Source organism: Chrysochloris asiatica, unplaced genomic scaffold (genome assembly GCF_000296735.1).
Source record: "Chrysochloris asiatica unplaced genomic scaffold, ChrAsi1.0 scaffold00140, whole genome shotgun sequence".
NCBI lineage: Eukaryota > Metazoa > Chordata > Mammalia > Afrosoricida > Chrysochloridae > Chrysochloris > Chrysochloris asiatica.
In genome coordinates, this window is record NW_006408658.1 from 4,824,191 (window position 1) to 4,839,747 (window position 15,557).

At 37.8% G+C, this 15,557-nt stretch overlaps 2 protein-coding genes and 1 pseudogene across 2 annotated transcripts; 1 reads left to right on the forward strand and 2 right to left on the reverse strand.

Moving 5' to 3' along the window:
- The first annotated feature begins 92 nt into the window (after positions 1-92).
- LOC102819298 (olfactory receptor 52D1-like) lies at positions 93-1,037 on the forward strand. Its single transcript, XM_006870353.1, has one exon. The coding sequence runs from the start codon at positions 93-95 to the stop codon at positions 1,035-1,037; it is 945 nt and encodes a 314-aa protein (XP_006870415.1).
- Positions 1,038-3,816: 2,779 nt separating this feature from the next.
- On the reverse strand, positions 3,817-4,767 carry LOC102819668 (olfactory receptor 52A1-like). Its single transcript, XM_006870354.1, has one exon. The coding sequence runs from the start codon at positions 4,765-4,767 to the stop codon at positions 3,817-3,819; it is 951 nt and encodes a 316-aa protein (XP_006870416.1).
- Positions 4,768-14,408: 9,641 nt separating this feature from the next.
- On the reverse strand, positions 14,409-15,174 carry LOC102824136 (annotated as a pseudogene).
- Between the last annotated feature and the right edge of the window lie 383 nt (positions 15,175-15,557).

Here is a 15,557-nt window from a genome sequence, read left to right on the forward strand (position 1 = left end):
ATCTTTTCAAAGTGGAAATGATGCAGTGATTTCAAAGTGTCTCCTGTTTCTTTCTCCCTAGGAACCGGACTTTGAGGAGCTCAGGGTTAGGGATGTCCCCTTGCAACAACTCCATTCCTCAGCCCTTGGTATTTGTCCTGGCTGGAATCCCTGGCATGGAATCTTCCCATGGATGGTTCTCTGTGCTTTTTTTCTTGGTTTTTATTATCGCAGTCATTGGTAATGCTACCATTTTATACATCATCTGGAAGGAGAAGAGTCTTCATGAGCCCATGTTTCTCCTCCTAGCCATGTTATCAGCGGTTGACCTGTCCCTGGTCAGTGTCACTGTACCCCGCATGCTTGCTATCTTCTGGATGGATGCCAAAGAAATCAGCATCAATGCCTGCCTCACACAGATATTTTTCATTCCTTCCTTTTATGTCATGGAATCTGGTATCCTCTTGGCCATGGCTTTTGACAGATTTGTGGCTATCAGGAGCCCTCTAAGATATACAACTATCCTTGATAACAATATGCTTGTGAAGATGGCACTGACTGTCCTGGCAAGGGCAGTGGCAGTGCTGACCCCAGCACCCATCCTGACAAAAAGACTGGAAAGGTTCCAAACTCATGTTATTGCTTACTCCTATTGTGCTTACATGGCTGTGGTAAAGATAGCCTGCGGAGACATTTCTAATCACATTGTCTACGGCCTCATGGTTATTATAGCATCTGTGGGATTTGATCTGTTTTTCATCATTCTGTCCTATGGGATGATTCTTCATGCTGTCTTTCGTATACCATCTTGGGAGGCACGGGGTAAAGCTCTTAACACATGTGGCTCTCATTTCTGCATCATTGCTCTCTTTTATTCTCCTGTTGTCTTCTCTGTCCTGACACAAATTTTTGGCTACCACATGGCTTCCCACATACAGATCATCATTGACAACTTATACTTCCTGGTGCCTCCGATGGTCAATCCCCTGATATATGGGGCTAGGACTAAGCAGATTCGGCAACAGGTGCTGCGTATCCTCCCCTGTCAAAGAGTATGAAGATCACATACTATCACTGACACTGAGATGTATACCTTCAGTGGACACTATAGGTTTGTGAATGTAGAAATCATGTTAGATGGGAACTAGAGATAATTTCTCTCAGATTTGTGGGTTCCTTGGTAAAGGCATAATCAAGGCAATAGTATGATTCAACTAGTCAGTATGGGATTTTAACTAAGTAATGCTCCATCTATCATGATGTAGCTTTTCTGATAATAAGAATCTCAACAAGAACTATACCAAATGTTTATGCAAGTAAAAAAAAAAAAAAAAAAGGAGAAAATACTATTGCTTATTGGCATAAATAATGGACTAATGGAAGCACATCACAATATTTAGAAACATATTTTCAAATGATTTGACATAAAATGTAATTCAAGTATATGCAGTCAAGAATTATGTGAAAATATTCATCCAATGATGCATTCCTTTTTAATGTTTTTCTCTCTTATTCTGGTATTTTAACAATAGAGAATTATGTATCATGGGAAAAGATTATTGTTGTTGTTATTAGGTGCCAGCCAGTTGGCAACAACTCATAGTGACCTTATGCACAACAGTACAAAACATAGCCCGGGTCTTGGACCAACCTCACAATCATTGCTCTGCCTGAGCCAATTGCTGCTGCCACTGTCCTAATCCATTTCATTGTGTGTGTGGTGGGAGGGGGTGTATTCCTCTTTTTCTCTGACCCTCCACTTTACCAAACATGATATTCATCCTTCTCCAGAGACTGGTCCCTTCTGATAATACATCCAAATATGAGAGACGAAGTCTGGCCATTCTGGCTTCCAAGGAGCACCTGGCTGTACTTATAACAAAGATCTGTTTGTTCTTTAGACAACCCATGTTCCTTTCAATATTCTCCTCCAACACCATAACTCAAATATATCAGTTCTTCTACTGTCTTCCTTATTCACTGTTCAGTTTTCACATGCATATGAGGTTACAGAAAATACCATGGCTTGGGTCAGGTGCACCTTACTCCTCAAACTGACATCTTTGCTTTTGAACACTTTTAAAGAGGTATTGTGCAGCAGATATGCCTAATGCAATCTATCATTTGATTATGTGACTGCTGCTTCCATGAGTGTTGATTGATCTAAGCAAACTAAAGTCTTTGACAACTTCAATCTTTTCTCCATTTATATAAATGTTGTTTATTGGTCCAGTAGTGAGAATTTTTGTTTTCTTTACATTGAGATGCAACCCATACCAAAGTAAAGTATAGTAAATATTTTGAGCACTCTTATCTGCATATTTTTATTGTTAACAAATTGTTAACAGATCTTTCTTCTTTCCTCATGCCTTTTTTCCTTCATATAATCCAGCCTCTCAGATTATTTTCTCAGTATACAGATTGAATAAGTATGGTGAAAGAATACAACCCTGGCCTACATTTTTCCCAATTTTAAGCCATTCAGTGTTTACTTGTTCTGTTTGAACAACTGCCTCTTGGTCTATGTACAGGTTCCTCATGAACACAATTAAATGTTCTGTAATTCTCATTCTCCTTAATGCTTTCCATTGCTTGTCATGATCCATACAATCAAAATGGAAAAATGGAAAAATATAGTAATGTAATAAAGACATAAACATCCATCTGTACAGGAGTATCTTTTATTTTTGAAGGGTTTTGATATGGAAGGGGTATCTTAGATAGTTACTACTAATACCATAATGTGGCACCGGCTTTATAATAGATTGAACCTGAGATGTACACATTCTTCAAACGAAAAATTGGAGACCTAAAAAAAATGACTATGTTTTCTGTAGCTTTAGTTTTCTTTTCTATCTCCTAGCATCATCTATTTACATCTATTCATGACATAAAAAATCTGTCTCTTAATTCATTAAATATGCCTGAGCTCCCAAAAACAAATTGTAACATCTTTGTGAATCACTTTTCATAAATACTTTGCATTTAGGTTACTCTAATCTAGCGTTGTAATTTTCTTGCCCACTAACTATCCCTTAGAATTCTTCATCTCAGTTCATTTGACTAGAATTAGTAAATCTGATGTATTATCCTGAAATGCCCTTTTATTTTTATTTCCTTCCATCTATTCCTGGTGTGGCACTGTAGGATAGGCACTGGACTGCTAAAAAAAAAAGGTTGGTGTTTCAAACTCATCACCCACTCCTTGTAAACCCTATACAGTGTTGCTATGAGGCAGTAAAAGGGTCCTGATGTGATACTGTAGGATAAGCACTGGTTGGTTTGAACCTCAAGGTCAGCAGTTCAAATTCACTGACCATTCCTTGGAGACCCTATAAAGGGTCGCTATGAGTCAGAACGGACTCAATGGCACTTAACAATGATAACAACAACAACAACAACCACAAGGAGGAAGCAGGGCAACTGTTGTTGCATGGAGGGGATTGCAATCATTAAGAGTAAGCAATCATTGAGAAGTGTATGATTTGTTGAATATAAAACTGATGAGTATGTCTATAAACTTTCACACAATTCACAATAAAAAGTTACTGGAAAAAAAAAAAAAAAGATTTCAAGCCTTAGAAAATCTATACAGGGTAGCTCTATGAGACAGAATTGACTCTATAACAGTGGGTATAATTATATATAACAAGATATATATATTTCATCCAAATATATTTCTTGTTTGGAATACTCTTGTTTTGAGAACAAAAATTCTTTATGGAACATACTTATCAAGTAAATTTTCAGCAAAAGTAGTTACTCATTTACATGTAGTCCAAAAAAATCTCTGTCTTAAATAAATATCTTTTTCTCTATGACATGTTAAATATTAGATCAGTGCTGAATGTCAGGTTTCAAAATAAAAATCTGAATTACACGCCTGCGGATATCCTTGGTCTTTACCCCATAGATGATAGGGTTAAGAGCAGGGGGCACAAGTAGATAGATGGTAGACAAGAGAATGTGGACATAAGGTGATACGTGACCAAAACGGTGGCTAAAGAAAGAAAAAAAAGCAAGGATATAAAACTCAAGAAAGACAACAATATGGGCAGTACAAGTGTTGAATGCTTTGAGTCGAGCTTCCTTCTGGGGAAGATGAAAAACAGCTTGGAAAATCAGAATGTAAGAGATGAATACAAACATCATATCAAAACCTAGAATTGCAAATGCCACAAAGAGCCCGTATGATTTATTTACATGGACATCTTCTGCAGCCAACTTGACAACAGCCATGTGTTCACAGTAAGAATGAACAATTACCACAGAGTGGAAATGTTGCAATTGCTTGAGTAGAATGGGTAAAACGCCAACTAGCACTATTGCCCGGATTGCCACCACCATCACCATCTTAACCAGACAAAAAGGTGTGAGGATGGTTGTGTGCCTTAATGGATCACAAATGGCAATGTAACGGTCAAAGGCCATGGCCAGCAGGATGCCAGACTCCATGCCCTGCAAGGCATGGATGAAGAAGAGCTGGGCAAGGCAGGCATCAAAGGACATGGAGCAAGAACCAAACCAGAAAATGGCCAGCATCTTTGGAGCAATGGCTATACAGAGGCCTAGATCAGTGGCTGCTAGTACTGCCAGGAAGATGTACATGGGTTGATGCAGGCTGCGTTCTGTAAGGATGATGATTAATAAGAGGGTATTCCCCATCAGTGCCAACAAACACACACCAAAGAAAGGAAACCCAATCCAAAACTGCACATGCTCTAATCCAGGGATGCCAATCAAGATCACTGTTCTGGGGTTCTGATATGACACGTTGCTGAATCCCATGGAGGCTGGAGAATTCTCTCTTCACTGCTGATTCAGATATCTAGTTAGAGAAAAAGAAAATTGGTGGGAAAGGAGAAGGGCAATCCCTTCATCATTTGTCGCAGAACATGAATGAAAGTGTGACCATGTGACCTTGAATATTTGGGCTTTATTTCAGGGAAATATATAAATACTGTCTTACAATGGTTTGTTTCATAGTCAAAGCATGTGTCTTTGGAAAAGGAATATGGTTAAGTGTTTTATCACTTATAGATTATAAAAATAAAAACTTTTATTCTAGAAGTGCTAACTAACCCTGATAGTTTCTCAAGTATCTTTCGATTGTATCAGAGATGACAAAATTATTTCTTCCATCCATATCTATCTTCATACTCCAGATTGCTCCTGAGAAATTAGGATGACAAGACTTTGTCTCGTATACTATGGACATGTTATCTTGAGGGACCAGTCCCTAGAGGAGGACCTCGTACTTGGTAAAGTAGGGGGTCAATGTAAAAGAGAAAGCACCTCAATGATATGGGTTGATACAGTGGCTGAATTATGGGCTCAAACATAGAATGACTGTAAGGATTGCACAGGACCAGACACTGTTTCATTTAGTTGAAACTAGAGTTTGAATCACCTTGATGGTACCTAACATCAACAACAATGGCAGTAGTTGATAGATACAAATCTTGATATATTACCTTCTGTAGCCACAAATATTAGTAGGCTATGGCTAAAAAAATTAAGTGATATTTATATGAGGGAAGTAGTAGATTCTGATATACATATGATATATCTTTAAGAAAATATGTATACATATGTTTTATATAAAAATATTTTAATTGAGATGGCATGAACTAACAAAGCCAGAGCATAAAGGATCTATAAAACTAAACATATCCTAAATAAATTCAAAAGTTGCCTAAATATCTAAGGTTAGAAGTAAAGTTAGCTCTAGTTTGTCCACAATAAAGGAAAACATTATAAATCAGATTTATTATTTTTACACAGCTTACTAAGTAAAATCATAGGATTTGGACTTAAAAATGCAAAATATAATTTAAAGACTTTGTTTACCTCACATGGAAACTTACCCAAATTCTTTAAATTTACTTGTTTATAATTTGGGGACAATAATATCACTTTTCTCATTTGATTATTTGTGGGACTTTCCACAAGTTATGGAATGGTTGAGCATCCAACATATGATAACCAATATTTACCAGAATCTATGGAGTGTTGCTATGAAGATACACACTATGGCCTTTTTAAGATGTAAGACAAATGTCAGAAATGATGGAACTTCTTGAGGAAAGAATTGATAAAATAATCATCTAAGGTCAATGATGTTCACCATTCTGATCCATACAACATTCTGATTCATGTAAACAGGGACATATAATTATCACAGCAGAAGCAGGCTTCCCAATCATATGTACACACTGTTGGATTCAATAAATATCACCTATTTAAATTAATTTTGCATCTCCAACTGAGAAATAATTATATCCTGTTTAAAAATTTAGTGTTGTTGTTGTTAAGTGCCATCGAGTCGGTTCCGACCCATAGCGACCCTGTACAGAGTTTCCGAGGGTGTAAATCTTTACGGTAGTAGAAAGCCTCATCTTTCTCCCGCAGAGCGGCTGGTAGTTTCGAACCGCTGACCTTAAAGTTCGCAGCCCAATTCATAACCACTACGCTACCAGAGAAAAAGTTTAGTGAGTGCATGGGAAAAGCATTACCAGGAATACTTAATAGGCTAAAAATATCTTCTATGAGAACCAAATTATATGTTTTGTGCAACATTGTTTTTTATGGTTCTCAGATTAGAAATTGTTCTTTCCTAATCTCTACATAGGGAAGTAGAAGGGAATAGGCATTATTTAATGAAGATAAAATAAAGTATAGAAATGGAGACAAAAACACAAGATTTTAATGCCACTAAAACAGAGAAGACTGCATTTGAGATTAGAGCTGTGGTATCTGTTGCTATGGATCATTCACCAAAGCTGTTCAAGGCAGTAGGATGTAACTATCTTGTACCTGCTCTTCATATTTTATAAGCTCCCCTGTTCAAACTGTACTCAAGTGTACATATACACATAAAAAACCACTCACACAGAAAGACCTTTCCAAACTGCAGATGATGTCTTCTTAATTTTACAAAACAAGCATTATTATAATAACTTTATAGATGAAAAAGAGCTTGGAAACTTTAATCTGGTCTCATTTTTGTCACTAACGAAAGTATGTCTATTCAATTTTGCTCATATGCAATTAAGAGGATGGTACTAGGTTACCTGTGAATCTCTTCCAGCTCCAAATGTCGTGACTCTAGTCTGTCCCTCATTTTGTTCATAAATAAATCTGGGCCCAGAAAAGGTACTTGACATGTCTAAGGACATTTTTTGTTTTGTTTTTCTTTACTGAGAATTGCAGGATTACGATTTTCTAATTCTATGTCCTTTCTACTTCTTCTGAAACATTACTACTAGTAGAGATCCTCAACCATATTCAGGTTCCAATTCACTAGAAAGAAACTCACCCAGATAGACAGAATAAAATAGCTGGAATATGATAGATGGAATATAAGGACAATGGATGAAACACTTTTCTGCCAGGCTTTGGATTTAGGGATGATATTAATAGTTAAATTGCTGTCATCACTAGCTTTCAGCTGTTGCTGTTCTTGGCTTTTAGATTATGAGCCAATCCCAAGATAATGCTATAGACCTGACCCCTAGAGAAGTCTTTACACCTTAGAGACACAGACTCCTTTGCATGAGAAAAGTAACCTATATCCATACAGCCAGAAAGCAAGAGATGACTAAAGAAAGGAATCAGGAATTCTCAAATAATGATTTATTTTTTGAGATTATTAGGAGTGTGGGGAAAGAAACTCTGATAATTCATAGAGTAGAAATATGGAATGCAGTAATTTAGTCAAATCTCTGGTATATAGCCTGGCTAATATGGTGCTGCGTGTTAATGCATTGGACTGCAAGATCAGTTTGAACTGTAAGGTCGGTGGTTCAAACTCACCAGCTACTCCTTGGAGACCCTGCACAGGGTTGCTATGAGTTGATGGCACTTAACAATATAGCTTTAAGGGGTGGTACTATAAGGTAAGGTCGGCAGTTCAAAAGTACCAGCTGCTCCTTGGGAATCCTAAACAGGCTCGCTATGAGTCAGTATTGACTTGACAGCACTTAACAGCAACTTAACTTAATAGCTGGTGTTACAGGAGGGGGCTTTGTAAAGTTAATGGGGAAAAAAAGAGAACTGAAGGACAATGGAATTTTTTTTTTCTTTCAAGTTTTTGTTGTAAACTGAGTGATAGCTTACATGGAAGAACATCAGCTACACCATCCTTTCATTGCAAAGATTACAATCTCTGTGCATCATCATTCAGCAGTATTTGTTTCCATTGCTTCTGTGTTTCCTAATACTTTTTTTTTTTTTTAATGTTTTATTGTGAATTATGTGATACTTTATGTGGGAGAACATTAGTTTTACATTCATCCTATCCTATATCATTTCATTGCCATGGTTACAAACCCCTCCATGCATCATCAACCAACCAAAGGGTATACCCTACAAACCTGTCCCCCTGATCGCCAGCACACAGCCCCTCTCCCTCTCTGGTTCTAAAGTCCCCAGCTGCTCCATCTTTCCACGTCATCATCTCTACCTGCATCTCTGGCATCACTGCTTCTCTGGGTAGGGTCCCACTCTCTGCTCTTCTCCCATGATGGTCCCAGGGACCTCCACTCCTAGACTGCAAAGATAATCACTCCCCTCCTTGCTACAAAATGTCTACTTTTACATTTCCAACCCTCACAATCAGTACTGATAACAATTATTCATATTGTATCACAAGAGACCTATCCACATTTCCTTTCATCAGCCCCACCTAGACAGATTGGATACAACTCAGTGGATATTCTACCTTCCTCCACGCCCTCTGGATCTAGATTCCCTCTTGAAAGCTTGTAAGCCAGTCACTTATTGCCTTTGTAGCATTCCCCTTTTGGATAGCCAATGTCCAAGTTGCCCATCCCTGTCTACTCTGTATATGGAGGGGGTAGGAATGATCTTTTCTGTACAGATTTGTTCCCTATTTTGAGCTACTGCATCCATAGGTGTATAGGTCAAGTTCATCAAATTTCATCAGATTACTCTTTTTTCCCTCTTCTTTCTTCTTCTAGTTGAGCTCTGATCAAATACCAAGTAGAGGAATTGCTGGATCATAAGGTATTTCTATTTCTAAACTTCTGAGCAAGCACAATGTTGCTTTCCAGAGAGGTTGGACCATTTCCAATCCCACCAGTAATGTAGGAGCATCTCAGTCTCTCCACATCTTCATCCGCATTTGTTGTCTTCTACTTTTTTTTTTTATCTTAGCTTTTATTGCTGGTGTGAGGTGATATCTCATTGTTGTTTTGATTTGCATCTCTCTAATGACTAGTGATCGTGAACATTTCTTCATTTGTTTGTTGGCTGCCTGGATCTCCTCCTTGGTGAGTGTCTGTTCATGTCCTGTGCCCATTTTTTAATTGGGCTATTTGTCTTTTTTTTTTCTTGTAGAGGTGTTGTAGTTTCCTATATATTTTATAAATAAGTCCCTTGTCTGATGTGCCATTGCAAAAGATGTTTTCCCATTCTGTGGGTTCCCTTTTTACTCTTCTGGTGACATTTTTAATTTTTAGTATGTCCCACTCATCTATTTTGTCTACTTTTTTAAAATTTAGTTTTCAAAATGTTTGGTAGTCTGTGTATTCCCTGAATTAGTGCCCTCACATTTGTCCCTATTTTTTCATTGATGGCCTTCATAATTCTGGGATTGATATTTAGGTCTTTAAACAATGTTGAGTTGGTTTTTGTATAAGGTGTGAGGTGGAGGTCTTGCATATTGCATTCTAGTTCTGCCAACACCACCTGTTAAAGAGGCTATCACCTACCCATGCAATATATTTAGGTGTTTTGTCAAAAATCAGTTGGCTATATGTAGATGGGTTAATTTCTGCATTCTCGATTCTGTTCCATTGACCTATGTATCTTTCATTGTACCAGTACCAAGCTGTTTTGACCACTGTAGCCGTGTAGTAAATTTTGAAGTCAGTGAATCAGAGGCCTCCAACCTTATTCTTCTTCTTAAGCAGTGCTTTGCTTATCCTGGGTCTCTTTCCTTTCCATATAAAGTTTGTAATTGTTTTTTCCATCTCTTTGAAAAACGTTGTTGGAATTTGGATTGGGATTGCATTATATGTGTAAATTGCTTTGGGCAGTGTTGACATTTTCACAATGTTAAGTTTTCCTACCCAGGAGTATGGTACATTCTTCCATTTTTGTAAGTCTCTTTTGGTTTCTTGTAGTAGTGTTTTGTAGTTTTCCTTGTAAAAGTCCTTTGTTTCTCTGGTTACATTTATTCCAAGATATTTCATCCTTTGGCTGGCTATTGTAAATGATATTGCTTTCCTTATGTCCTTTTCAGTGCTGTCATTTTTGGTATAGAGGAATGCAATTGATTTTTGTATGTTGATCTTATATCCTGCCACTTGGCTGATTCTTCCAGTGAGGTCTAGTAGCTTTTCATTGAGTTTTTGGGGTTTTCTACGTATAGGATCATATCGTCTGTAAATAGAGTTTTGCTTCCTCCTTGCCAATTTGGATGCCTTTAATTTCCCTGTCTTGCCGTATAGCTCTTGCTAAGACTTCCAAAACAATATTGAATAGGAGTGGTGACAAAGGGCATCCTTGTCTGGTTCCTGTTTGCAGAGGGAAGGTTTTCAGTTTCTCTCCACTGACAGAAATGTAGGCTGTTGGTTTTGCATATATGCCCTTAATTAAGTTGAGGAATTTTCCTTCAATTCCTATTTTGTTGAGTGTTTTTATCTGGAATGGATGTTGGATTTTGTCAAATGCCTTTTGTGCATCAACCGATATGATCATGTGGTTCTTTTCTTTTTTCTTATTTATATGGTGGATAACTTTGATCATTTGTCTAATGTTGCACCATCCTTGCATCCCTGATATGAATCCCACTTGATCATGATGCATTACCTTTTTGATGTGTTGCTGGAATCTGTTGGCTAGGATTTTGTTGAGAATTTTTGCATCTATATTCATAAGGGATATTGGTCTATAAATTTTTTTCTTAGTGTCATCCTACCCTGGTTTTGGTATGAGGGTTATGCTTGCTTCATAAAATGTATTAGGAAGTTTTCCATCCTCCTCTATCTTCTGGAGTACTTTGAGTAGAATTGGTGACAGCTTTTCCCTGAATGTTTGATAGAACTCACCAGTGAAGCCATCTGGGCCTGGACTTTTTTTGGTTGGGAGTCTTTTGATGACCTAAACAATTTCTTCTTTTGTTATGGGTCTGTTCAGGTTTTCTACTTCACTGTGTGTAAGTTTAGGTAAGTCGTGTTTATTTAAAATGTATCCATCTCTTGTAAGTTTACAAATTTGTTGGAGTACAACTCTCTGTAGTATTCTGTTATTATCCTTTTTATTTCCTTTGGTAGTGTTGTGACATTGCTCATGTGGTTTCTAATGCATGTTGTTTGTGTCTTCTCCCTCTTTTCTTTTGTTAGGTTTGCCAATGGTCTGTCAATTTTGTTAGTCCTTTCAAAGAACCAGCTTCTTGTCCTGTTGATTGTTTATATAGTTTTTCTGCTTTCTACCTCATTTATTTCTGCTCTAATCTTTATTATTTATTTTCTTTTGTTGGCTGTAGGTTCCCTCTGTTGGTCTGTCTAATTGTTGTAGATGCTGTGTTAATGTGTTAATTGTGGTTCTTTCTTCTTTACAGATGTGTGCACTTATTGCAATAAATTGTCCTCTCATCACCGCTTTCACCGTGTCCTAATGATTTCGGCATGCTGTGTTTTCATCCTCATTTGTAAGAACAAAGGAATTTTGCCACAAACTTTCTAGAACACTTTCATATTTCTTTATTTTACTTAGATCTGAAAGCAATGCCCATGAAAGTACTATTCAAAAAATCAAATGACATATTCCATTTGGCAAAAATGTTGCAAAAAACCCTTTTAAAATGTTAAAAAGCAAAAATTTGAATATTAAGTAGTGTTTGACCCAAGTCATGATATTTTAAATCACTTCATAGGCATGCAAAAGCTGGAGAAGGAATAAGGAAAATCAATGAAGAATTTGAATTATAGTGTTGGCAAAGAATATTGAATGTTTGAGGGGCTTCAAAAAGTTCATGGAAAAATGAAATTAAAAGACAATGGAATGTTTTCACAAGTTTTTTGAACCTCTTTTGTACCATTGAAGAATGAACAAAGGTAAGGATGATGAAACTTTGGAAGTAAGGATGGTGAAACTGTGGATAAGTTATCAGGATGCACCAGATGCTGGATAAGTGACTGGTTAGATTCACACTACTGATCTCAGTGATTTGCAAACCAGCTCATAATCCACTATGCTACCAAGGCTCTTTTGAAACTACTGTAGCACTTTTTAATATTTTATCTTCACAGTGTAAATATGGAATCCTGGTGTGGCACTGTGGGATAAACACTGGACAGCAACCACAAGGTCTGTTGTTCAAACCCACCAGCTATTTCTTAATAACCCTATGCAGGGTCACTATGAGTTGGATCATGACAAGCTATGGACCATATTGCACAGAATGAGTATTCCAGAACACTTAATTGTGCTCATGATGAACTTGTACATAAACCAAGAGGCAGTCATTCAAACAGAACAAGGGGGCACTGAATGGTTTAAAATCAGGAAAGGTGTGCACCAGGGTTGTATTCTTTCACCATACTTATTCACTCTGAATGCTGAGTAAATAATGTGAGAAGCTAGATTATATGAAGAAGAATGTAGCATCAAGATTAGAGGTAGACTCATTTACAACCTATGATATGCAAGTTAGCCTCCTGCTGGCAGGCACACAGCCTTACTCAATCCATAGGCCTAGAGCCAGCAGCTGCTCTATCTATTCAAATCATGTGTTTGCTGTTACTATTTTTCTAGGTAGGATTTCATGCTCCACTACTGCTCTTCCTTCTTCATGGTCCTGGGATCATCGGTTCCTGAAATGAAATTTTAGTTACACAGCTTCTAAAATTACAATGTGACAATCAATTTATGCAGCAAAAAATTATTCACAATTGACTCATATAATCCTATCAGCCTCATCCCCCAACCCCTTTCACCAGATTCATCTGGAGAAGAGGAAATCTATTCTGCCTTTCTTCCCTCACTCTGAAGCTAAGCACACTCATAAAAGCTTGTAAGCCAGACACTCCATGTCTTTATAGTACCTCATTTTTGATAACCAGTGTCTAGATTGTCCATCCCTATCGACACTGCACTGTGAAAATAATCTTGTTCCTTGCTATGAAGAATCACTTCATTCTGGTTGAAATTTTGTGCAACTGGATCCATAGCAAAGGTCAAGTTCATCAAATTGTAGTAGCAACAGTACCAAGCATCTTTATTTCATGTGGTCAAGTTCTGGTTAGTTAATCATCCAAAGTAGGTCAAATGGGTACTAGCTTCAAGTTTGAGAATTGACGCATGCCTTTCTGCACTTTATACCAGCTATTCCTTTCATTAGCAGCTCTGGGATCCAGCGGATAAGTCAGTACCTATGGGTTTAGGTTATTCATTCATCTTCCTAAATTTCAGACAAGTCAGGCTTTCCCTTTCTCTGTCTCATCTCAAGGTAAACAGATGTCAATGGAATGACCCAATTCAGCCCATGTCTTCATTGCTGCATTGCCTGCACTTCCACTCACAAGTAGATCATGGTCGTCACCAGCGAGCATACTAAACTGCTCACAGGTTGTCTTTGAGCTTAAGTCCTAGAAAGGGTTTTCCCTTTATTGACTGACTTTTGCTGCCTTGATGCCTCCAAAGCAAATATCTTGGTTGATATTCAAAGAGTTCATGTTTTTTCTGCAGATCTTTCTTTCAATAAGATTCTCCTGTTTTAGCAGTTTTTAGTTGCTCTGCTTGTCTTTTCAAGTAGAATTGACAAATAACTCAGAATATTCTCTGTGGGGCTCAGAATACTACCCACGCCCCCATATTTACAAAAGTTTAACGAGAATCCTATTTCCCTGGGCAAAATTTCCGATTCCCCTTTTATCAAATCCAATCAGTTATAGTCTGAAGAGAAGTTTATAACGTTTCTGTATTCATAATTTCCAATATTAATTTCTATCACAAATAAATAAATTTCTATTTTACAATCATAGACAGGGGAAAACAATATCCACAATACAGTCAAACTCATAAACATTTTTCTTTTTCCCCTCCTATACACACTCAGCCGATGTCTCGATCCATGTGTCTACTCATAGAACACTGTTGTTCCAAGGTTGTGTACAAATCATTATTTACCCCTATACCATCTAGCCTATGTATGCCTTTCTAAATCTTCCTCTATCTTCATTGCTCATCTGCTACCCTTCCTTGTTTTGTACATTGCCTTCCCCCTCCTTTTTTTTTTTTTTTAAAACTGGACAATTTTAATGTTTTTACCATAACATCATAAATAGTTCTTAATAACTGCAGACGGGTAAGGCTATGCGGGAGTCCTCAGAAACACAGGTGATGGTGATTTTCCTGGCTGCAGTCTTCACCAATAAGGAATGACTTAAAGGAAACTGCTGTCAAACCAGTAAGACTGCATTCATCCATCCATCGGTCATTTTCAGGATTGTTGGTAACTTTAGCATATTTACCCAGATAACCTTGCCTCCTTGTGTCACCAGGCCCAGATTGCTCACCTTCACTTCAATGACAGTCCTTTTGGTGATCACACCCAGAGTTGTATAGAGCGGTGATGAGGGATTCTTCTTCACACCAAGTATCAGTAAGCAGAAGGGGGCTTTAAACTCAGGATGTGTTACATGAGCCCATTGGTTTGATGAATCTTTCGTATTTAGGTGGTTTTCGTGTAAAGCCATCTCCAACGAAGCAGACTTTGGTAACCATCCTTTTCCATGCTTTCTTTTTTCTCTTTCCTGTCCGAATAACTTTTAATACTTCTGTTTCTCTCTGGGCACGGACTTTGGGCAGAGGGACTTCCCATTTTCCCGCTTTCTCCTTTCATTTTTGTTTAATCATATTGGAAAGTACTTTAACTCGGGACTGCCCCTCTCCGTCCAGCTGATAGGCAGGTACTGCACCTTGTGGAGTCTTCTCATCATTCTTTTATTTGGTGTTTCTCTTTTCATACATCTTCATAGTCTTTTTCATTTGTATTTTCTCAGCATGGCGCTGTTTTGGTAGAGCTTCGCCTTCAGACCAATCATCTTTTTGGCTTTCTTCGAACGTTCATGAGCCTCTCGACTTTCCTTCTTTCTCTTTTTCTCATGATAATCCAAACGATATCCATAGCGCTTACGGTGTAACAATATATTCGTTTTGTGGCATGGTGACGGCAGCAAAGCCACCGGGCACAGCCTCTGGGGCGCGTAAAACTACTTAGTTTTTGTGTCCCTGAGACCCACAAGCCAAAAGGAGTCAGCCCGTGACAGGAAGAGCGCCTTCCCCCTCCTTGTATATTGCCCTCCTCGTCACCTGAGCTAACATGCATCTACCCTCTAGCCAGGGAATTACACTCCCCTCCCTCCCATCCCTGGTAACCATCAAAGAATGTTTGTTTTAGTATAGAACGCTTTCCTTAAGCTTTTACAATATTGGTCTCATACAATATTTGTCCTTTTGTGATTGACAAATTTCACTCAGCATAATGAGATATTTTTCAGATTCATCATCATTATTAAAGGTTACAAAGAATTCCATTGTGTATATGT

Bases quoted from the DNA above. Each gene is read 5' to 3' on its own strand.
- LOC102819298 (XM_006870353.1), top strand. From the start codon at position 93: ATGTCCCCTTGCAACAACTCCATTCCTCAGCCCTTGGTATTTGTCCTG.
- LOC102819668 (XM_006870354.1), bottom strand. From the start codon at position 4,767: ATGGGATTCAGCAACGTGTCATATCAGAACCCCAGAACAGTGATCTTG.